The sequence below is a fragment of the Uloborus diversus genome, chromosome 9, assembly GCF_026930045.1.
Source record: "Uloborus diversus isolate 005 chromosome 9, Udiv.v.3.1, whole genome shotgun sequence".
In the NCBI taxonomy this organism is placed as follows: Eukaryota; Metazoa; Arthropoda; class Arachnida; order Araneae; family Uloboridae; genus Uloborus; species Uloborus diversus.
In genome coordinates, this window is record NC_072739.1 from 118,670,962 (window position 1) to 118,695,089 (window position 24,128).

Sequence of the window (24,128 nt, forward strand, 5' to 3'; positions counted from 1 at the left end):
TTTTTACTTTGGGGGGGGGGGGAGAGGGATGAGTGATTTTCGCTTATTCAGAGCACTATTTTCACATTTATCATTTTTCTTAAACGATATCCTTTCGATTGTTTTATTCTTTTTCATATGGGGGATGTTGCAGCGGGATTTCCCATGTGTTCTAGATGGGTGGTTAGGTTTTTACACTCAGTGTCAGAGGACGCTTTTTATCTTTTGAGTATGGCTGAAAGAACAAACCATCAAGTACGAGAGAAAAAATAGTTAACAAAACAACTGCTCAGTCGGCATTAGATAAATCAAGTTGTAATAAATGTACGAATTGACACCATAGCATCTTAAAACCTTTTTTTTTTTACTTTTTTTCAACAGAACGGTTCAAACACTTGATAGTTTATTGAAATTTTTTAACTTTTCAATTCACAAAGTTTGAACTGAACAATGTATGTCAGGTCCTCTAGTTTGAATCTAAAACCATTGTTACAAATTTTGTTGCCTTGCAGCAATAATATTAATAGTAATCATAATGAAAAGTTTAAATCAAGGTTTCTTTAAAGCAAGAATGAAGTGTATTGCTCAGCACTATCATTGCTCTCTTAGGTTTTTACCTTCAGCTACGCCAATGATAGATAACAGGGCTAAGTAAAGAGACATCTTAGGATCTTTATCTCCAGTAATTTGTATGTTGTGAAACATAAATTAGTTTATGTAACCTTTAATCTTTAAATGAATTAGTACACAAATAAATAAATCGCGTAGAGATATACATGGATTAGTTTTTAGTGCCAATTGCTTAAAGTTTTAGGCACACATATAGGTTTTACATTTATACTGAAAATTATAAAATAACAGCATTTTTTAAAAAAATATTAAGCACTTTTATAATGCAAAAAAACAAAATTTTTTCATTAGTCATTTCAAACCAAACTTTCCCATTAAGAAAAATATGCATGTTTCAACACTCAAATTTATGATTGAAATCTAGATAATGATAAGAGGAATTCTCTACATGATTTGAGGCACACTTTTCTTTGTAGTGTCATTTTCTTACAATGATTGAAAATTACAGAAATACTTGAATTGTTCTTTCTGACCCAGAAAAGTTATTTTGTCCTTTTGAGTGCATTATGAAGAGGTGCTTAATATTTTTAAAAAAATTCTGTTATTTATTTTGGAATTATGCAAAATGTAAATAATAAATTGTTGTGTTTTGTTATATTGTATATACATATACAACACAAGATTTGTTTATTGATTTAGTTATGCATGTACTATTTTCTTTAGAAGCTGCACCTCTAGGTTACGAAAGAGTGAGCTGTTCTCAGCCGTCAAGAATTCAAAATCTTGTAGAAAATCTTATTCGTGAGGGCAGGATGCTCATAGGTGAATATTTTTCCTAGGTTCCGTCCTAGCTGGTCAAAGATCCACCTTCTTCATTAATGCTGACTGGGAGATGTTAAATATGCTCGTGGTAACAAAGTCCTCCAAGTGAAACAATACCTCTGGGGATGCTTGTTATGGAAATGTTCCCTTTAAATTGGGAGGGGGGATTTAGGATGAGTCCTCTGTTAGGCGGAGTGACGAAACAAGACCACCAACATCAAGACAAAATTATACAGTCGAAATAAAGAAAAAAAAATTAGGCCGATCAGATTTAAAGTGTTTCCGCAAAACTCCAAAACGTCTCAAGGTTTGATGCTTACCTAGAATTAAAAAGAAAAAAATGACTTACCCCCGAGTTGTAATCAAATGAAACACACATCACGTGTTGGCAAACATCACACATGAATATTTATTCCCAACCATCATTTAAACCAGGGCTTCGCAACCGGTGTGCCGCGGCACACTGGTGCGCCGCGACAAGGAACCCGGTGTGCCGCAATATTTTCGTAGTTATATAAAAAGAAAGAACCTTGATGTATTTTATTTTAAAGTTACGACCGAATAGCGTTTGTATCGTTCTGTAACTTCTCAATTCACCCTGTCGATCTTGTGCAATAAGACATACCCAAGAAGGGGAGAGGCGGGATTTGCTGCCTCGCCTCTTAACTTTTTGTGATCCTATTGCTTTCAGTTTTTGAAAACGGATTCTAATTTCCACGAAATCAACAAATAATACAGAATTTTTTCTAAATATTTCGCAAACGGTATTATCGCCCCCCCCCCCCCCCCATGCAGGGATCGTGCCCTCCCGCCCAGAATTTTAGCCACAGCTTTAACTTTTGTTTTCCTCTTTTCCGGTTCCGATACTAATTTCATTTTATCGTAGTTTCTCAAAGCTCGGTTCTGAGACTTAGAAAACTGGAAATTAAAACCATATACTGTTTCCACCATCGTGAAGCTCTCATGGCAAAGATCTTAACAGATGAGCTGAAGTCAGCTTTGGCTGAAGTCGTGAAAATCGTGAATTTCATAAAATCGAGGCCGCTTAATTCTCCCCTTTTCTCCGTATACTTTGTGAAGAACTGGGTGCAGATCACCAACTTACCTCCCTACTTACTTCTTCATACAAAGATTCGCTGGCTTTCATGTGGTAAGATACTATCAATAATTTTCGAATTTAGGGACGAGGTACGACAGTTTTGGATTTTAAAAAACGAAATGCAGTACGTCAGTTTATTGCAAGACAAATATTGGCTGGGGAAACTAGCGTACATGGCTGACATTTTTGAACACCTCAACAAATTGAATTAGAAAATGCAAGGACAAGGAGAGAATTTTGGTTACATGTATGGACAAGCTAAACGGGTTCAAATCAAACATTCAGCTGTGAAGAGAAAAAGTAGATCGTGGCTCATTGGACATGTTCAAACGGACCGTCAACAGGGTATGTGAAGAAAACGGCATGGAAGAAAAGCTGCTGAATGTGGTGGCAGAGCATTTAGTCATACATCAGGATAAGTTTAAGCACTATTTCAAGAATACTGACGTAGAACAGTATGACTGGATTCGCGATCCATTCTCTTCATCTGCGGATGCATCAGTTAAAGACCTTTTTTTGAAGGCGCGAGAAGAATTTATAGACCTCAAGAGCGACCGTACTCTTAAACTTGGGTTGAACGAAGTGTCTCTGGACGAATTTTGGTTGCTGGTTAAGAATGAGTATCCCACCAGCTCTTGTCTTGCTATTGATGTGCTGCTATCATTTTCAACTACATATCTTTCCGAACTCAGCTTCTTAGCCCTCACACTTATAAACTAGTATGTTGTGGCCATCACGAAACTTTCTTCTATATTTTTCCTTTTTCTGATCCCTCCCCATGCTTGACGAGGAAGCAATATTCCAGACAAAAACAAAATTACACATGCAAAAACTTGACGACCATCCCAATGTGTGAATTATTGTAAAAACAAAACAAAGAGCGAAAATTGAAAGTTACTTTAAAAGCCTTACTTGAATTAAATACAAATATTTTATTTATTAACAAACATAAGATGGCAACAGTTAAAAATTTTAAATCATTGAGATAATATTTCCGATCATTTCCATACAATTAAAATCACGAGAAATACGCAGAAGACAATCTATTACGATTTATCTTTCTTATTGTTGCATTAATAAAGCTATTTTTATTCGCAAAAAAAAAAAAAATAAAAAAAATCAACACCTCTTGGAGCGATTATGGTCAAAATTGAACCAAAGCCTGTTTACGTATGGATTCACATATATTCCAAATTTCCACTAGAACGTAGCATTACTTCTTGAGATAGGGCACACACAATAGAAAAAAAGAACGGTGATTGCGCTACCCCCTTTTTAGCTGTTGACACCAAAATAAAATCAGCTCTTATACCCACTAAGGGCTACTTGTCAAAAAAATTTTGTTTGATTCCGTTCGTTATTTCTTGAGATACAGCAGTCACAATCGACGACAAAAAACGTTCTATAACTCAACCCCCGTTTGAGCTATTGACACCAAAATTAAATCAGCGCCTGCTCCTGTTAAGGGCAACATATGGACCAAATTTTGTTTGATTCCGCCAGTTACTTCCTGAGACATAGCAAGCACGCGTAACTCAAAAAACGTCCCATTGCTCCACCCCCCTTGGAGGAATTCGCGCCAAAAACCATTGGGCACAAGTTCACATAGGGGCACATATGTGTACCAAATTTCGTTCAATTTCATGCGGTAGTTTTTGCTGTAGAGCGGCCACAAAAAACTGGTCACACACAGACGTGACACACACACACACACACACATACATACACACACACAGACAGACAGACATTTTCCAAAAATAGTCGAAATGGACTCAGCACACCTCAAAACGTTCGAATCCGTCAAAATTCGAAATTCGAAAATTTGCACGAATCCAATACTTTCTTCTATGTATTAGATATAGAAGAAAGTAAAAACAGCAAGAGATAATCTCTAAAGAGCCTAGATCAAGAACTTTGTGTAGCTTTTTCCAGCATAGAATCGAACATCAAACGTCCTTGCTCCTTAAGGTAGGCTCAAGTGTCTCATTAGTGTCAAACGGAAGTTAGGTGCTTGGTTTTAATCTCTTGCTTGCTTCTTTCTTGAAACATTATTTGATAAATCGTTTAACTGCACTGTGCACTTTAATGACATGTTTGACAGAAATACTTTGAAACATATGAAGCAAAATTTTCTGTTAAGCCTGGTATAGGTAGTTTTGTTGTTCATTATCAACCTCAATACAGTCGAAATATTTCTACTTTCTAAATAAATTTAAATACACTACTTTAGTTATAATTGTTTTATTCATATAAAAAAATCCCCCCCCCCGTCTTTTTACCTGTGAATGATAAAAACATTTCTGTATTACCATTGCGAAATTAAGTTCAGTGTGCCCCGTTGATCTAGAAATTTTTTAAGTGTGCCGCAAAGTAAAAAAGGTTGAGAAGCACTGATTTAAACAAAGGTCTCGGGAGCTCCCGCTAAGTTGATCAAGGATTCTCATGGCAAAGAAATGGATTTAAAAATTAAAATGTATGTAAAAAACACAAAGTAGGTTAAGTTATTAAGTCCGGTGTATTGAAAGGATTAGAGTTTTACACTAAGGGGGGGGGGGATGGATGAACTTCACACATGTAAAATGGCGCGAGTTGTTATTGCAATTAGGACGATATCCAAAACCAAGAAAAACAGAGGCAAAAATTTCCTCATTGTGGTTCAGGTGGGGAGGATGATATCAATGCATATAGAGCTGACGACGATACATCGGCGATGAACGTGACCACATCCTTTACTCGGCAAAAAAATGGCGATGATGGTACCAGAACGAAATTCCGTCAGTCGATCACACATACCGCTTTATTTTTTTCATTGCATCTCCAGATGCAGATGCCTCTCTAGCAATTTGAACAAAAACCGGGAGTGGAAACTTTAAACTGTGTGACAAACCTTTCATTTTCTAGATCGTAATTAATACAACGTGGATGCGGCGATTTTTTTCAATCACTTCTTGGTTATTATATTTGGATGAAATCATCAACTAATACATTGTTTTGTGCTATAAACAGGGCTAATCATCTCCTGTGTCGTTATTTCGCACATAGCAGCACATGGAAAGCCGATGGATTGGGATTCATAATCCCCTTCATCATTTCTTTCTCATACCACTCAACAGGTCCCGCATCCACAGCTCCTCAAAAAAAACACGTCCATCATCAATAAAAAATCTCCATCCGACTCCCTCAAAATCTCTAGCCAGCCCAAGCGAGAACCCCACATGGTCGCGTGAAAACACAATATTCATGCGCGGTGTCATTAGCCGGCCAAGGAGCAAATAGGGGGGAAAACAGCAGCATTGCAGGGAGAAGAATCCAAAAAAGGGCCGCCAAAAACTCGAATGATGCCATTAAATTATTGAAAATCAGAAAATGCGAACATATGAAAAAACGTGACTTAATGGAAATACATGTTATTACTATATCACAGTGTTGGACCAGGTATTGCTCGGCTTCTGGTCTGGATCAAAAAATCAGAGCTGTCTTCAGGGTTCCATCCAACTGTTTAAATCACAAATAGTTGTAGGTACAGGGAGCCCTGGAATGGAAAATGGAGCCTCCTGTGACATCGTACCAGATGTTGAAATATAAACGGATTTCGATTCCCCATTAGGCGAAGATCTTCCTGATTTCAACATGGAAAATGTCTTGTGTTGACAAAACATCAACAATAGATTGCCAATCCTTGATAAGGATATGCCATCGCGATTTGACGAGGTACAGACGAACGAACCCTGGAGTGAAAAGTCAAAAGCGAAAATAAGATTTCGCCAAGTTTCTTTTTAAAGTTATTTCATTTGTTCAGTTCATGAGTGACATAAATGACTTTTTTTTGTTTAGAGTTCGCAAGTAATATTTAATGCTTTTCTGTCTCAGTCTAATAATTTGCATGTTACAAATAGTGTCAAATTTTGTAATTTCAGTTTTTAAGGTTTTGTTTTGCATAACCATGAACCAGTGTGAGTTTGCCATATGCAGAGTTAATTTGCCTATTTCTCAAATGTAGTTTGTATCGTGCTTGAAGCTTGAAAACAAACACAAGGGTGAAACCTTTCATAGTTCATCTTTTATCTAAACAAAGAAAAAAAGTTGTCAAGCTTCAAAAATGATTCAAATTAACATTTGAAAAGTGGGCAAATTCACCTCACATATGGTAAAGTCACCTGAATTGTATTTTTTAACTATGCATCTTTATTTTCTCTAGCATGTTATTCCATATTTTTTGTTTCAAAATCATTTGTAGGATTGGAGCATGTGACGGAACTGATAGGACCTCAAAATGACTTCTCATATTATTGCTGCCTATGTGATGCAATTTGCATGGCTAACTCGATTATCGGACATTTACTTAGCTTCAGGCATAAACTAAGTTTTGTGGTAAGGTATCTCATAGTTCATTAGGTTTAAAAAACTATTTCTGAAATTATGAAGTAAATTAATTTTTAGTTTTGTTGTATGGTGATCTGCTTGGTTCTGAGGAAATTTGTTTTGTAGAGAAGTTAAGTGTGTACAGAGAATGGGGCTGTGCCAAGTGTAGAAGTTGTCCAAATTTTCCTAAAATTCGATTTAGACTAGATTTTTTTTTTAACTCTCCTAAAATTCATAATACAGTTGGCTCTCTGTTTAACGATGCTCTATTTGTCCCATATGGTCCACTATAGTGTTAAAAGCATTCTATTTAAGGACACTTTCCACTTGGAGACGATTTTTTGTGGTCCCTTGAAAGTCGTTAAACAGAGAGCCAACTGTATTTTGAATTTTATCCTGTCTTAAAATTTTCCATTATTTTATCTCATATTTTTGCAGAAAAAGAGAAAGTCCCACTGAAATCAATAGGAACCTAGCGTGTGAAATGAAACAGAATACTTAAATTCAGGTTTCATTTTTGACTTTGACATCAAATAAATAAACAACTTATCTTATGATGGAATGTTTAAGCAGATATTTGAACGAGGTAAATGTTACAATTTTGTTATGAGTAAATAAAGTTTCCTACTTTTATAAACAAAGCTTAAGAATTTTATTGCACACACACCTTCACTTTTTTTAACACCTTAATTATGCAAAATATGTTTTTTCCCCCGCCCCTGTAACCTGTTTGAAGCAATGCCCCCTTAATATTAAATGCCTATCAGAAAGTGCCTCAAAAAGTGCTTTTCCACTAAAAGTCTCAATGCCCAGGCTGACTTCCAGTACAACTGGCAACACTGCCTGGCAGCATTCCAACAGAAGATGTTGCTGTGGCAATGGATCCAAACAATAAAAATCAATTTATTTTTTGGTTAATTTCAAAATTTAAATTTAGAAATTAACCAATTGTGTTCTCCGCTATTACTTTCTAACACCTTCGATAGATGGCAGCAACAGTTGTACCGAAATTTACTTGACCTTGTTCCCTCGATTTGGGATCATTTTTGCTCTGTGTTAAAAAGAGAAAGCAACAAGTGCTTAGTATTAAGGGGGCATTGGTTTGAAGACAGCCTGATTCTTGTATGCCTGACTTTGCACTTCATTAAAATTTTCACCTCGGGCAATTTATGGTTCCATTAGCTATTCATGCTATCTTGTGTTCCATATTAGGAAATTGGTATGCTTTGCGGGTCATATATTTGCATTAAATGAATTTGTCTTTAGTTCCTTGTTGAATTATTGACAATTATTCTGTAACATTTTTTTGTATTTATTTTCGGTCACTTTTCCTTTTAAACTAGAAAATACGCAACCACCAGCTCTATGACAAGGTAAATTTTGAAAAAAAGTCAACGGCTGAGCCTAAAGTAAACGCATTTTTCCAGCAGGCGAGGGAACCACCTGGTATTATAAAAGTTGTCAAAGATATTCCTATGAGACATAATGATCTTGGTTAGTATATCATTTGTTTTCACAGCATTGAAATCCAATTATTGTAGCTTTATGTCACATGAATTTTTCTATTTTTGTGGGTGCCAGTAGTAGTAGAAGTAATTTGATTATAAAAATAATCATATTTTGGATTTTGTGCAGTCTACAAAAGCTCATTCTGAGAGAAAAAAAAATTAATGATGTAAAAATTTGATGTTGTAAAGAATCTTTACTAACAAATAAGCTGAAAGTCTGGATGCCAAGGTCTCTGTGACACGCATAGCACCTGGACCGTTCAGCTAATTTTCATGAAATTTGTCACAAAATTAGTTTGTACGATAAGGGGATGCAACTCGAAGCGATTTTTCGAAAGTTCGATTTTATTCTTCTTCTGTTCCAATTTTAAGCCCATTTTCCATATAAATTTTATAATATGGGGGGAGGAGTGGCGGGGATTATTTCATTCACAATTTTAAGTTTTAGATCATTCAAAAGCTTTGAATTTTCGCATAAGAAAAAGTTTGTTTGAAATTTCTACCAGTATTTGGAGAGCTGTAGGAATCGTTTAGAGAAATCCAAGGCTTATCTTCAGCAAGCTAAACAAACGATTCTAAATGATTAAGCCTGAGAATAAAACCAAAAATTAAAGATAAATGGAAATTATTTTCGAAGCGGAAATTAAATTTGTATGTTACTATGGTTAAGTCTTTTACTCCCTTTGATTCTTTTCTTTTAAAAACATTTTTAAAAGATGATTATAATGGCTGTAAATCCTTTTCTTTTATTGAAAAGATTTTAAATTAAAATATTTTTAACTTTTGAGAAAAAGTTGTCTGCTTCTATTTTTTTTAGTTTTGTTTAATTACCTTGGACAGGAGGATTGGCAACACTTTTGGAAGATGTTGTGTGTTGATTTTTTTGCTCGTGCTAAATATATGTTTTACATGTAATTTTTTTTTTAAGTTGGGGCAAATGGAGGTCAATTTTTTTGTATAAGTACCTCATGAGGCATTATTATACATAATTGATAGTATTACTGCATTTTCTTTGAACAAAATGCCTCCAAAGGTGAAATTAACAACAGCCTCCACACCTACGACATCCAATTGTGGTGATGGTACAAGCGAACTCAAGAAGCTAAAAGAGGTTTGGAAACGTGATTTTGATGATTTAAGTTGCAAGTTAAAAAACGATGTGAAATTGATGATTTCTACACAAGAAAATGATGAAAGTTTGTGCAGTCGCGTAAATAACTTGTTAAAAGATGAGCTGAAGAAAATGGAAACAAAATGGAACGACCTTTTCAGTGACCTTAATCATAAGGTGAGTAATATGCATTCCAGATTAAATTGCCTTGAAGATAACGTTGATGTAATGGAACAATATAATAGAAAACAATCCCTAATAATAAATGGTTTAGTAGAATCTAGTAAGGAAAACCCGTACAATGTTGCAATAGATTTTCTAAATGAAAAATTCAATCTATCCCTACTACATACAGATTTCATCAACATTCACAGAATTGGCAGGCCAAAGGAATCTTTAACTAAAAGCACAGAAGGAGCAGCGTTGATGACAAGACCTTTGATCGTCAAGTTTGTAAGGATGCAAAATCGGGATAAAGTGTTTACTAACAAGAAACTTTTGAAATCGACAGGTATATCTATTTTTGAGAACTTAACTAGAGCTAGAAGTGTTTTTTACAAGCAACTAAGAAGTTTTCAAGTCAACTGTTGGACAAGAGGGGGGGATATACTTGTACAGCATGAAGGTCACATTAAAGTTTTAAGAAAATTATCCGAAATGCAACGTTATATTGATTCATTTGCATCTGATAAAAATGTTCATTAATTGTTACTATTTTTGTAATTATATTTTATTTTTCTATGTTTACTCATTTGTCTAGATTACTATTTGACTTGCTTTAATTTATAAGTCTTTTTTGGTGATATTTACTTTATGGCTTTATGTGTTTCACTGGTTCATGTATTTTTTTTTCTGTTATTTTATTTAATTGGATTATGGGTTGTGTCTGCTGATTTTCTTTTGCTTGACACCTTCAATAGTTCTATTTTTTTCCGACTGACCTTTCGTTTTCCCTTTTTGTTTATTTTTTCTTAATGAACTCTGCATATTATAATATTGATTGTCTGAACTCTCAAACAGCAAATCACAACACTAACACACTTGGGGAATTTAAATACTGCACTATTTTGCACATAAATGTAAGAAGTATTGGATCTAAGGTTGATGAATTAAACAGATTAATTAATGAAATTGATGATATCATGATAATTGGAATCACTGAAACATGGGGTATTTTGGATGGGTTTACATATTTTCCGGGTTTCAACTGTCATTTTATTAACAGAATAGATAAAATTGGTGGAGGAGTAGCTCTTTTTGTAAAACAAGACTTTAATAATGTTTTTACATGTGTTAAATTTACTTTTATAACTGAATTTTGTGAAATTGTCACTGTTGAATCTGATAAAGTTGTGTTTTCAACTATTTATAAACCTCTAAAAGGTGACTTTACTGCCTTTTTTTCTGTTATTGAATCTCTGTGTGATTATGCTAAAGAAGTCAGAAAAAAATATGCATTTTTGGAGATTTTAATATTAATTTTCTTGAAAAAAATGACCATGTTAATAGGATAGAAGACTTATTCAGATCCCATTGCTGCATTAATTACATTAACAAACCTACTCGAATAACTCATAGTACTTCTACTTTAATTGATATAATTGCTACAAACGTATATGATAATTTTTTTCATCTCAACCCCGAAAACTTGGGCAATTTTGACATTGCAAGTTTCGATCACTTTGGTTCTGTTGGTTTTAATCGGGAAATTTTTGCTGGCATAATAATCTCAGATATTTCTGATCATCTACCTGTTTTTGTCAAAATTAATCAGAAATTAATTTTTAATAATCATATAGTTCTAAATGAAAATAATGTTTGCGCTGAATCTATGATCCGGTCTTATAATCCGCAATCTCTTGAAGATTTCAGACTTTTTATTTCTACAGTAAACTGGAAAGATATCTTAACATTTAATAACATTGATGACAACTACAATGCTTTTTTAAAAACATTTTCTGAGTACTATGATATTTTTTTCCCTTTTATTGCCTTTAAAAAGAAGAAAAAAATGAGAAAGTGTTGGATGAACAGTATCTTACTAAAAAAGATTAAATACAGAAATAAGCTCTATCAGAAATTCATTCACACTAGAAACTACGATGATTTATTAACCTACAAGACTTATAGAAATAGAATAAATAAGGAAATTAAAAGAGTGAAAAGGCGGTTCTATTGCGATTTATTTTCCGTTGATAAATCAACTAAAGCTATATGGAATAATTTAAAGAAAATTAATGTCAAAGTTAAGGGAATGGAACAGTGTGATATTGGAGATTTAAACAATGGCGATGTAATTGTTGTGAATGATGCAGATAAGGCCGAGCTCTTGAATAATTATTTTCTTAATATAACTGATAATTTAATCAATGCTAATGATACTCATGTTTCTAATGATCTTTCATTCCAAGGGTATTTAAAAAATTTGGAGTCAGTGCCTAACTCCTTTTATCTTTATGAAATTACTACTACTGAGATGTATATGACAATTAATAAATTGAATGCTTCAAAAAGTGCAGGTCATGATGGAATACACCCTAGAGTGATAAAATACATTAATAATGAGATTTCTCCTATACTTACTATATTATTTAATAATGTTTTTTCTGAGTTTAATATACCTAATAATTTAAAAATTTGTAAAGTTGTTCCCATTTTCAAAAAAAAAGGTAACCCTAAGGATATTAAAAATTATAGACCAATTTCTATTGCTTGCACATTTACTAAAATTCTTGAGAAATTAATTTATACAAGGATTTGGAACTACTTTTATAATAACAAGTTATTATTTAATAACCAGTATGGTTTCACTAAAAATAAATCAACAGAAGCAGCTATAGTTCGAGCAATTGATTATATTCAGAAAGAGATTGATATTAAAAAAAATATTGTACTTGGTTTTTTCCTAGATCTCACAAAAGCTTTTGACGTTATTGATCACAATATTTTGCTGCACAAATTAAAGTTTTATGGTATAAGAGGGGAGCCATTTAAATTGTTCCAGAGTTATTTAAGAAATAGAAAACAATATGTTTATATTAAAAATACAAAATCGAAATTACTTACTGTTACTCATGGTGTTCCTCAAGGATCAATTTTGGGCCCACTGTTATTTATTATTTTTCTAAACGACATTTTCTATATTGCAAATAACTCATTAATACTGTCTTATGCTGATGACACATCTGTTTTTATAGGAGAAAAAGATGTAGTTTCCTTATATAATAAATGTCAGGTAATTTTAGAGCAAGTCATGACATGGTTTTTAACCAATAAATTATTTATTAATTATGAAAAAACTAATTACACTGTTTTTCATTGGAAAAATAAAAAAATTGACAATTTTGAACTAAAATTGATTGGAAAAACTTATCAACATGTTGAGAATATAAATTTTTTGGGGGTAAATCTTCAAAATAACTTACGGTGGGACAATCACATTGAGTTTGTCTCAAAAAAGATTTCTCGTAATTTAGGTTTAATTAATTTTGTGTCTAATTTCCTTCCTGTTGATGTTCTGTTTATTTTATATTTTTCTTTGATATATTCAGTTCTCAATTATGGTGTTCTTGCTTGGGGCCAAACAACTAAAAATAATCTAAATAGAATAAATATTTTATTAAAAAGATTTCACAGAATAATTAATAGAGATAATATTGTGGGTAACAGTAATAGGAGCTTTTTAAAGACTGTGGAACAAATTTATAAATATAATGTTGGTATTTTTATGCATGATTTAGTAACAAATGGTTTGAATTCAGAAATAGTAACAATCCGTGAATTGGTTCATAACTACCCCACTAGAAACCGTGAAAATATTATACCTATAAACGCAAAAACAAATCTATTGTTTAATGGCATTAACTCCTACGGACCAAGATTGTGGAACACCTTACCCAATTGTTTGAAAACCATTAATAATCGAAATTTGTTTAAGAATAGGCTAAAAAATTTTATACTCAATTCTACTGCAGTCAATTTAGGATAAAGCAGCATATTCGTAATAGTATGCCTCGGTTCTGTTATAAAATTAGACGTACTTTAATTGAATTACTTGTGTTGTGTTTATGTGTTCTTTGTATGATTATGCATTTATTTTTTGTTAATTTTATATTATGTTATAAACTGGCTCTAAATTAAGCTCTTCTCTGAGTGGTGGGAGCTAGTCAGGCTATTGTATAGCCTTTACTCCCATCTACTCAATCAGGGATTCTCAATTTGACTGAGAGAAATATATTTCTGTTTGTAATTTCTTTTTATTTTATATGTGAAATGCATATTTGTAAAAAATATATATATATATGTGTGTATATGTGTATATATATGTATATATATATATATGTATATGTGTGTGTGTGTGTATATATATGTATATATATTTCCCTGATTGAAATAAATTGAATTGAATTGAATAAATTGAATTGAATTGAATACCTTCAGTAAATTATTAAAATATTGAATTACAACCGTTTTATAAGTAGTGTTTAATTTTGGAAAAATGTGTTATTTTGCATTTTAAGCAAGGAAGGAAAATTTCCTTCCTCTTTTAAAGTATTTCTAAGGCTTCAGCTGGTTCCTGTTACATTACATGCTTTCAAATCTGCCAAAAGAAAAGATCTTAAAAAAAAAAAGATACTTAATGTATAGTGGACTTTATCTGTAAATATACAAGCAAACCAAATGATCTTTTAGTATTCTGCTATGGGCAAAACCATGCTGGTACCGCTAGTTGATAATAAAATAGATAATTGAAAGAAAAAAATGTGCAAAATAACTACTAATCATAATGAATATTTATAAGATTTGAGACTACGTCAGTGTTGTTAATATCTTCTGGTTTATTACACACTAGTGGTACTCGCACGGCTTTGCTCGTAGTTAAAATTAAAAGGTCATTCGGTTCGCCTGTATATTTACAAATAATGGATGACGAATTTCTCGCCAATTGGCTATGTTCATTCTCTCTCCCATTCTACGTCATGATAATTTCGTAATTTACTAGTCCATCTTATGATAATTTTGCTCCAGAAAATGTCCTTAAAACTGAAATAGAAAAAGAATAAAATCGAATTTTCGAAAAATCGTTTCGAGGTGCACACCCCATGCTACAAACTAACTTCGTGCCAAATTTCATGAAAATCGGCCGAACAGTCTAGGCACTATTTGCGTCACAGACATCCAGACAGAGAGACTTTCTGCTTTATTATTAGTAAAGAATACACACTAACTAACATATTGAATACAGAAATTTGCATTCCTTTTCATTGAAACATGGTGCCCCTGAATATAAATACTTCGTTATATATATCAGGGGTGGTTGTATTCCCGTTATATACAAAAAATCTGGTATTATCTGTTATGTTATCTACCTAGCTCCAAAATTTTGTTGTTCTCTTACTCTTACATTTTTGGCGATTATGTCCGTAACTATCAATTCTAAAATTTGTATGTACAATGTATATGTTAAAATACAATTGAAAAATTATTTTACTGTAATGGTTTTTTTTTATTTGCAAACTAATCTCATTTTTGATACTTGCTTTGCTTTGTTAGGGGGCCAATACATGATATTTTTCTTAAAAAATATGTATTGAAATCGTAAGTTCAGAAATTTACTTCAATGATGTTGCGAATTGTATTAATGATGTTTATTGTAGGCCTTTAAATTGCAATTCTAAAATAATTTTTCTTAAATCAATTCTTTTATTTGCTGTTTTTTACTTTTGATGTCTCATTTTGAAAATTGTGATATCTTTGCATCCACTATAGAAACTGGATTTTTCTCATTTTTGATGTTTACTGTGCTATCTTAAGAGGTAAACTAATTAAAAAATTTTTTTTTGTATTTTTATTAAAATCACAAAATTGAAGAGTTAAAAACAAAATTCTGATCTCTTAAAGAGACGTTTAAAAAAGTTAAAAGTTGAATTTCGGCGGGCTTAGTTTTATTTTTATTTCAAATTTTTTAATATGCATACAATGCCTAAAATTTTACTTCGGTTCTGAAAAATATGAAATTTTTGAACCAGCCCATATTGTATTGTTAGGAGATTTATGTACTGTATCTGGTTAAATTATTCTCTTTATTTTATTCCATAATTCGTTAGTGTAATTTTCAATAATTTCAAAATATTTGTTTGGGACAAACCTTTTGGTTTGGGTTTCATCTTGAAAACATTCCATCATTTATGCTAAGTGTAAGTATGTATCTGTATACTTAGTTCATATTTTTTGAGATAATTAGCATTTTACTCACTCATAGGTAACCTTGTAACTCATTAACAGTTTTAATTAAATATAAGCACAATATTTTGATGAAAGAAGCTGTTTAAATGTAAGAAATATGTCGCATCTGCTTACCGTAGGCATTAATTAGCTGTTGCTTTGCATATTTTTAGGTTAAAGGTTCATTATTTTGTTGAGGATTCAATGAAAACTATTAGGCAGTCTTAAAACACTGAAATAAATGGTATGATATGAAGAAGAGTATTACATATGAGTGTAAAAGTATTACATTGGACGTTGTAATTTCTTACTTGACTATATGAGACTTGTTATTATGTTGCATATATTACTATACAATGGGAAAAGAAAGTTAAAAAATTAATAATGTTCCAACCATCAATTCTTGAAAAATAATAATAATGTCTACTACCAAGCCAAGGGGAAAAAAAGGCAAAAAGTTTTTTTTTTTTAATTTTTTTCATAAGTTAAAAAGTTGAAAGCGTACATGAAAATCGTAAAATGTATAATCAGTGAATACATATGAAAAGTGAAAACAAAAATGTTTTGTTGTAATCAGAGTATTCCCTCAGAAGTTATGAAGTGTAGAGGGAATTCGCGTATTGAGGTATTGCGGGAATCAACACATTTCCCCATTTCATAACCACCTGCTTAAGATAATATTAATTTTATGAATTTTTATTGAAATAACTTATTTATTTTTAGGATTGTGACTTATGTTTTAAGTTATGTTTTATTTTTGCAAGATGTTAAACCTAGTATTTTTTTTTAAAGGAAAATAGGCTTAGAATAAAATGCAAGATGGATTTTGAGTGAATTTGTATTCTATAAAATCATGGGTAGATAATGTAGACGCACACCTGCATGCCGTGTGCAGATACATTTGCTGCTTAGATACATTAGTTGTAGATTGCATCGCCTGATAAATGTTAATTAATATCAATATTAAACATGGATTATCTTTGAAATTGGTGATTAATTTGAAAAAGTTCTCCCTTTTTATTTCATGGATTCGTGATTGAAAAGAAAAGGAATTGTTTCACTAAAAATTGTCTGCCCTCTGTGTATTGCTTTTCATGCCTGCTGATTGGTTTGAATTATGTGAACAGATATTTAATATTTTTACCTTACTACGCTTAAAACGTATGAGTGTGCCACTCCTATCACAATATTTAATGAAATTTGAATTCAAGAAAACATAGAAATATTTTATGAATAAACAACTTAGGAATTGCTCCTGATTTTCCTTTAAAAAAAAAAAATCTTTGCATAGCTTTATATTGGGGTGGGAGATGGAGGGTCACAACTAAGTTGACAAAAAATAACGCATATGATCAGTATAGCGACTTTTTTTGTTTGTTGATATTTGTTATTTTTTGCCGTAAAATTTTTTTCCAAACTGTGTTCTGACTCTCAACTTCAATCCCAGATATATAGATATGTATAGGAGAGATGTTTTTAAAATAAGAGAGGAAAGAACAAGCACAGATAGAGGAAATAAAGTTATTGCACAAAAATCTACCACCTTTACGCTATTTTTCGACATTGCTCCCATGGTTTTTCAAGCATTTGTCATAGCCTAGTACAAGTTTTTGTACACCTTTTCGTGGAAAGTTGCCGCCTGTGTGGTCAACCATGAGGACTCTTACAGGGCTTTGGCTGGGACGTTTTCGAACATTCTCCGAACTGCCCCGACCTTTCTTGCAGCAACTTTCATTTGTTTTGGCATCTGAAGTCTTTCTTTGGCGATCGATGGCACAATATCAATGATGAGCTCCGAGAACATGTTACCCCATGGTTGACTACCAGAGGCCGACTGGCTGACTTTGGCCCAGTCGGAAAAGGATATTTTGGAGCACCTCTGTAAGTTTAAAAAAAATTCAATTAAACAGTGCCGGATCTCGATTCTTCCGAAGTCGAGCTAAAACATTAAACAACCCCTAGTTCCTATTTTCCTTAAGTTTTAAAATCAAGATTTAAAGATCTAAAAAAGAGAACTGAAACGTAAAATAAAGCTAACATTGACACACATTTTTATGTGCCTTGAAAGAAGGATACTAATGATTACAAATCTTAAAGGCACACCTTAAGGCTTCTATAATCGAAAGGATGCGAGAAAAGAGAAGAATCTGGTAAATTCGCTCAGAAATTTTTCGCAATCGGTTGATTTATATCTGCTTAAGGAGGAAGGGGGGGGGGGTCTCGTTCCCTTCCTAGTGATATTTTCAAAATTGATGTCAAAAACCGTAATTTTACAGTTTTTGGTAACGTTAGAGAAGAGGAGAAAGAATGAATTCCCCCATGATTTTTTTTTCTCAAAATTGAAGGGGATCTGGCGACTTACCTTTGGGATTTTTCGACATTGAAATTTTAAAAATGTAATCTTATAATATGTACAGAAACATTAAAAGGCAAGGTCAGACTTTCTTAGTGTTTCCCCCAAGATTTTTTAGGAAGGCACTGTGACCTTCCGTTTCAAGCTAACCTTTGACCCTTAACTTAATCAACCCTCCTTGCCCCTTAAAAGTTTCAACAAAACTTCACGAAAGCAAAAATTTTTTCAAGCCTATCCTTGAAACGTCATTCCCCTATTTCAATCATTTAAAGAATTTGATTAGAATATCTCTGAATATTTTTTGCATCATTTTTAAAAACTGAACCTTTATCTGAAAGTGCACTGCCCCTCATTTGGCCTGTGGCATTTTTTTCTGAATCTGAAGTCTATTTTAGGCTGTAGTGCGGACAAAAGGGGTACGGAGCTCTCCCACGGAAATTTATATAAGTGAAATTTTAAGCTATCTTTAATGACTTTAAAGTTATGGGTAAGGTTCAAAGACTTAAGTTTGAAAATTTTTCAATATTTAAGTCAAAAGCACAACTGAGAGCCTTGATGCAAGAACTGGGAAAGTCCGAGCTCACTTATTTTTAGTAAGACCCACAAATAACGTCAGTGTCCAATAGAAACTCTATTATCTTTCCCATATTATTTATATTTACTACAAAGCAGAGGTCTGATCTTACATTTGTGTACCATTGTTGCATTAATCGGAACATCTACATTCTCTACACGCAAAAATTAATTTTAAAAAGAAAAAAAAATTAAAAATTTAAACCCTTCCTGCTTTTTACATCAAAGCCCTCAATTGTGGACTATCGATGGTGACTTAAGGAGAAGCTTTAACGTTACCTAAAGTAGAGTCAGGAGACTCTTCTCCGAAGTTTTTCCAGTTTGACATTATGGAAACGGGACTTTATGCTTTGTTTCGAAACGATATAGGAGAAATGAGGGGTGCAAGGTTCAGGCTTCTCGAATCTTTAATCATAAATTCGTTCTTAAATTTAAGTCAATTTCAAATCTTTTAGGTTTTAGAGGGCTCAAGGGTGCTTTTTTTTGAGATTGAAAGCTTTATTTATTTAAGCTGTCTTTGGGGGTGCAGAAGAGTCAAGATATCCCAGAGCTTTTTTGTCATAGAAGATTAAAAAATGTAATTTTTGGCTGCATGGGGAAATGTTACGAGTGTTTCTATGTTAAAGTACTTACAGTCTTAAGTTAAGTACACATACTCTCCCTAGGAAAATTTTCAACATTGAAGGCCTAAGAACGAATTTCTACTCTGTTTTTGCTGACGTAAGGGGGAGGATTCTGAGGTTTTCCTAGGAAGTTTTTCGACACTGCGGTTTCAAAATATAAGGATAATGATGAGAGATTTAAGAGCTCTCCCTTCTAAGTCAAAATTTTGTCCTGTTTCAGATTCAATTTATTGGAGTCCAGACTTGCTTTCCCGTATGAGATTCTGAGATGACAGTACTTGTAGCGATAATTTCCAATAGAACACGGAAATCTCTTGCCAACTTACAGCATTTAGTTGAATCTTTCTCAACCAGCTGAGTACATAGTGAATGTTACAGTTGTCTTTTTCCAATTGGGCCAGCAATCCAAGATATTGTCCTCTCATATTTGTTGCCCCAATTCCAAATGGGCAGTTAGCAATTTTCGAGGCAGCAGAGAGCAAATTTTCGCTTTATCTCAAAAGTTGTTCCCTTATCCCAAGTGCTTCTATTGTTCTCTTCTTGGCTGTTAGCCTTTTTAATAGCCTTAAATTTATTTCCCATGGAATGGATGGATAAAGATAGCTGATCTATGACTGAAATACCATGTATAGCAGTGGTGCCCAACCTATGGCCTGCAGACCTCATGGGGCCCGCGAAGCTGATCTATATGTGGCCCTTTGTTTTCTCCAATTGTATGAAACGCAAACTATATTCTGAAGCATTTCAAACCTACTGATCATCTTCATTCTGTCTTATAAATGATAGTTGCAAAATTTGAAGCCAAGTAGTCATGCATTGGTTTCGAAGAAACAGACTCAAAGTTCATATCATTAAAATAACCATGCAGGAATAATGTAAGCAAGTTTTAGTTTGTAATTGTCTTGCATTTTTTCCCAAGAAAAAAAGGAATTTTTTATTTGTTCTGTCCCGCGATATTCTTCTTAATATGCGGTGTGCCCCGAGGTAAAAATAAAAAAGGCTAGGCACCACTGATGTATAGCATCAATCTCAGTTCTATAGAACTTTTCCCGTTTTATATACACAATATCGACTTGAATTTGAAGGACAGGAGCTTAATTTTTTTAGGAAAATGTGCTTGTAAAAAAAGGGTCAACTATTTAAGTTGGCCCCCCTAAGCAGTTGACCCAGTCGGGAATCCCCAACTAGCCGACCTGGCCAGTCTGCCCCTGTTGACTACATGCGTAGCAACTTTCTGTGAACAGGTATTCAAAAACCTGTATCATGCTCTGACAAATGCTTTCAAAAATTCATGGGAGCAATGTCAAAAAATAGCTTAAGGATGGTAGATTTTCGTACAGTAAATTCCTTTATTCTATCTGTACTTAATTTTTTTTTAAATCAAAACGGTACTTAATTTAAAAACATCCCTTGTGCCTATGAGTACAAAAAACAGAAAATAATGAACTAGCTGTTTCCCCAAATATGACGATTGATTTTTCTCCTTTCCATGGAAGTAAACATGGAATTTTTGGAAATGGTTTTGAAGTTCTCAAATGAGGCAGTGAGAAGAAAAGGGATGTAGGTGGACATTTTCAAGTTTGGAATAAAACACTTTTAAAGGCGAGGTCCTTGGTAGGCTTTCATTAAAAAGTTTTATTAAATCATTCTGTATAACAGAGCTTACCAGGGCTACTAGTACTATCTCTTGCTCCAAGACAGAGAAGAGGCTCACCTACCATTTGTACAGGTTATCTCCAAATTTTTAATATTGCTACTTACATCCCTTTGCTACTCACTGCATCAAATGTGGTTGAATATGTATTTATACTAAAAACTCTTTCAATTTGCTTTAGTCTTATAGTACTTTTTGTCGTTTTTGTCTTCTTAGAGTCTTCCTTATCAGGATCCATGTTCTTAATTGGGCTAAATGGCTTTTTTTCCCCTAAAACTGCAGAGACACACAATTGAAACTTACATTTTCACTTGGTTTTATTTTTTCTTATTTTATGTGAGTCATCTATTGAATATGCAAAAGCTGGATCGATTGAATCATAAAGGAGAAAGGTATTAGGTTTAAATCTTGGGTTAGTATTAATTTGGCGCACTTATCTAAATAATAGATATAGACTAGGGTGCCGGGAGAAAACTAATTCTTTGATGCCTGCTGTGAGACAAAGTTTGAGAACCCCTGGTTTATGCAAAATTAGGTGTCTGGATCCCATGTAGATGTTTTTGTTCTCTTATTTTATATTCCCATTGGTCATATTCTAATCTTTCTATCTAGAATAAAGAAACAATGATGCAAGGTGCTACAAGGAATACCGGTGGAACAAAATATCTTTTTAACAAAATAAATTTTCAGTTCCTATTAATTACCATTATCTTGCTTGAATTCCATTACAATAAGCAAAATTTGAGGTCTTTTGAAGTTCATTGTTATGGGAATTCACTGTATTAGTTGCTTAATACACTGGTGGACAATTGCTAAGGATTGATAGATCCCAATGGACTATGTAGTGCTGAAAAAAATTTAGTGCAATTCAATGCAGGACGACAGAGAGCTAAGGCGAACCTCATGTCAATTATGTCGCCGGGCCCAATTACGGACTCCCCCCCCCCCCCCCCACCAAAAAGAGAGAAAAGAAAAGAGAATGGAAAAAAGTTTAAAAAAGGGTAGAAAAAAGCAAAACTGCTTATTAGAAAACAATTTATTCTATTTTAAGTGCCATAACAGTGAATACCAAAAGAGTAAATTTTATTTAATCTTTAAGTTTTCTCTTATTCAGAGTTTTTTCCCCCTTTTTCTTTCTTTCTTTTTTTTTTTTTTTTTTTTTTTTTTTTGTGTCAGCGTCAATGACACAATAAAAGGGACCCAGGCCTAGGGACCGCCCCTAGGCCTGGGCCTGTTAGCCTAGTCTCCGAAGCCCTGTTAGCCTAATCTCCGACTAGGCTAACAGGGCTTCTTGTCGGGCCTGATTTAATGTCAAGTGAAATAAACTAATGATAAAACCCTTGAACATTACAATGACGATAATTTATTGTGGTCTGGTATCTAGAAAGCATTGAAAAGTGTTCAAAGGGCAAAACGGTCATTTTGTGCTGAATACGTAAAAGTGAAGAAATGTAATTACCATCCCCATGTTTAAGACGTAAGATGTCAATATGGGATATAGCACCATGGAGAGAGATGCAATACTCCACATCGTGTAATTTCTTGCGCAGCATTGTCCAGCAGCTGTTGGGATAATTTACCCAATTCCTCTGTCAGTCACGGATGAGGGTGTCGGCCGCATTGCGACCAGCAGTACTGCTCTCCAAAGCATCCTAAACATCTGATCTAAAGAAGGTGCTGGCCATCCAATGGGTTGAATATTCTAGCTCTCTAGACTTTTGGACAGAGATTGTTCCTTGACGCGTTGTCATCCGTGAAAACGAAAATACCGCCCACAGCACCACTGAACTCGTGACAATGGGTCAGCAGAACAACATTAATGTATTGCTAGCTGCCATAGTCTCATTTGGAAGCACATGAGCGACATACAACCATTGATCATAATCCTAGCCCACGCCATTTGTAGGATATTGGTCCTTTCCTTTTTTGTTGCCGACCTGTATGCAATACCACTCTCTTGCCAGATCAGTTGTCGTCCGCAATTAGTCGACAGACTGAACCTGCTTTCATCCGAGAATAGTACATAAGCCCAGTCGAATCTTTTTTTGATTGAGATGTTGGCAACATCATTACAAACGGATGAACCACTAACTTGTATACAAAGGGATGTACAAACAAGCTGATAGGCATAGCGCTCTACTATATTCAAACGTAGCTGTGTTGCTCTGGTTCCTTTTTGTTGCTAGCACTATGTACCAATCTTCTGCTGACATTGTTCTGTGTACACAACCTCTCCCATGACTTTTGCTACTCGTTCTATTTGTTTGAAATGATTTCCAAACCCTCGAAACAACCCTGTTTCTGAGGCAACATCTGATACTTTTGCCCTGCTTCAATCTTGCCGACAACATGACCACCCATAAAATCATCTAAGGGATGTCAGGAAGACATACCGAAAAATGCAAGTTCTTCATTTGATTCTCTCCTGTCAAACTCTACTTTTGAACAACAATTTTTCTCTTGTGCCAAATCCGTTATGTCACTTACCAGCGCTATCACATAACGAAAAACGTCCTGAATCTAAAATTTGCATATGCACTACGTGTCTTACCGTTTCCTGCACTTATATTAATTTACATATTTCATATTGCCTTCCATTCTGTGGTTGCTGACACTGCTTCTTAGCAATTTCCCACCAGTGTAGTTCTGATGTTTCTGAGCAAAGTATATTTTATTTTAAGTATTCTTATGTGAAATTCAAAAATTTAAATCTTACAAAGTAGTTGGTGTTTTTGTAATGGGGGGGGGGGGGGGGGACCACTTTTGAGACTTTTTTTTACTTTGATTTATTTCTCTCTCTTTTTTGTAAGTAGTTAAATATTCTTGCAGTTTTTGAAATTCATTGGGATAAATGTTTTTTCATACTCACCACTTCCTTTTATTTCAGATTTACCTGAGCCTCGTTCAAGCTTACCAAGGTATGCATGACTATTTTGCATTCAGCTACATTATTTATATGAATATTTTTTTCTAAAGTTACATTTACCAAGTATTCAATCTAAGTTTGGGTTTGTCAAAATTTATTTTCTAATTAGTAGATTAATTCTCAAAAATTTTAATGTTATGGGAGTAAGTCAAAGAAAAAAGAAATGAGGGGGGTATATCAAAGTGATCCTTCCTCAAATTTTATTTAACCTATGCAATCAAATACAGTCCAACCTCATTATCATGTTACCTTCGGGACTGTCTCCAAAATGTCGTCGGAGCCAGAGCAACGTCATAACCGGAATAGTTTAAAAATGCGTAACT

At 33.6% G+C, this 24,128-nt stretch overlaps 1 protein-coding gene across 1 annotated transcript in view; it reads left to right on the forward strand.

Moving 5' to 3' along the window:
- The window catches only part of LOC129229865 (uncharacterized), a 255,772-nt gene that overhangs the window by 129,257 nt on the left and 102,387 nt on the right, over positions 1-24,128 (forward strand). The window contains exons 10-13 of the mRNA XM_054864242.1: positions 1,273-1,371; positions 6,708-6,841; positions 8,176-8,326; positions 23,767-23,797. Coding sequence (XP_054720217.1) covers positions 1,273-1,371; positions 6,708-6,841; positions 8,176-8,326; positions 23,767-23,797 — 415 coding nt within the window. The remainder of the gene's footprint in view (positions 1-1,272; positions 1,372-6,707; positions 6,842-8,175; positions 8,327-23,766; positions 23,798-24,128) is intronic.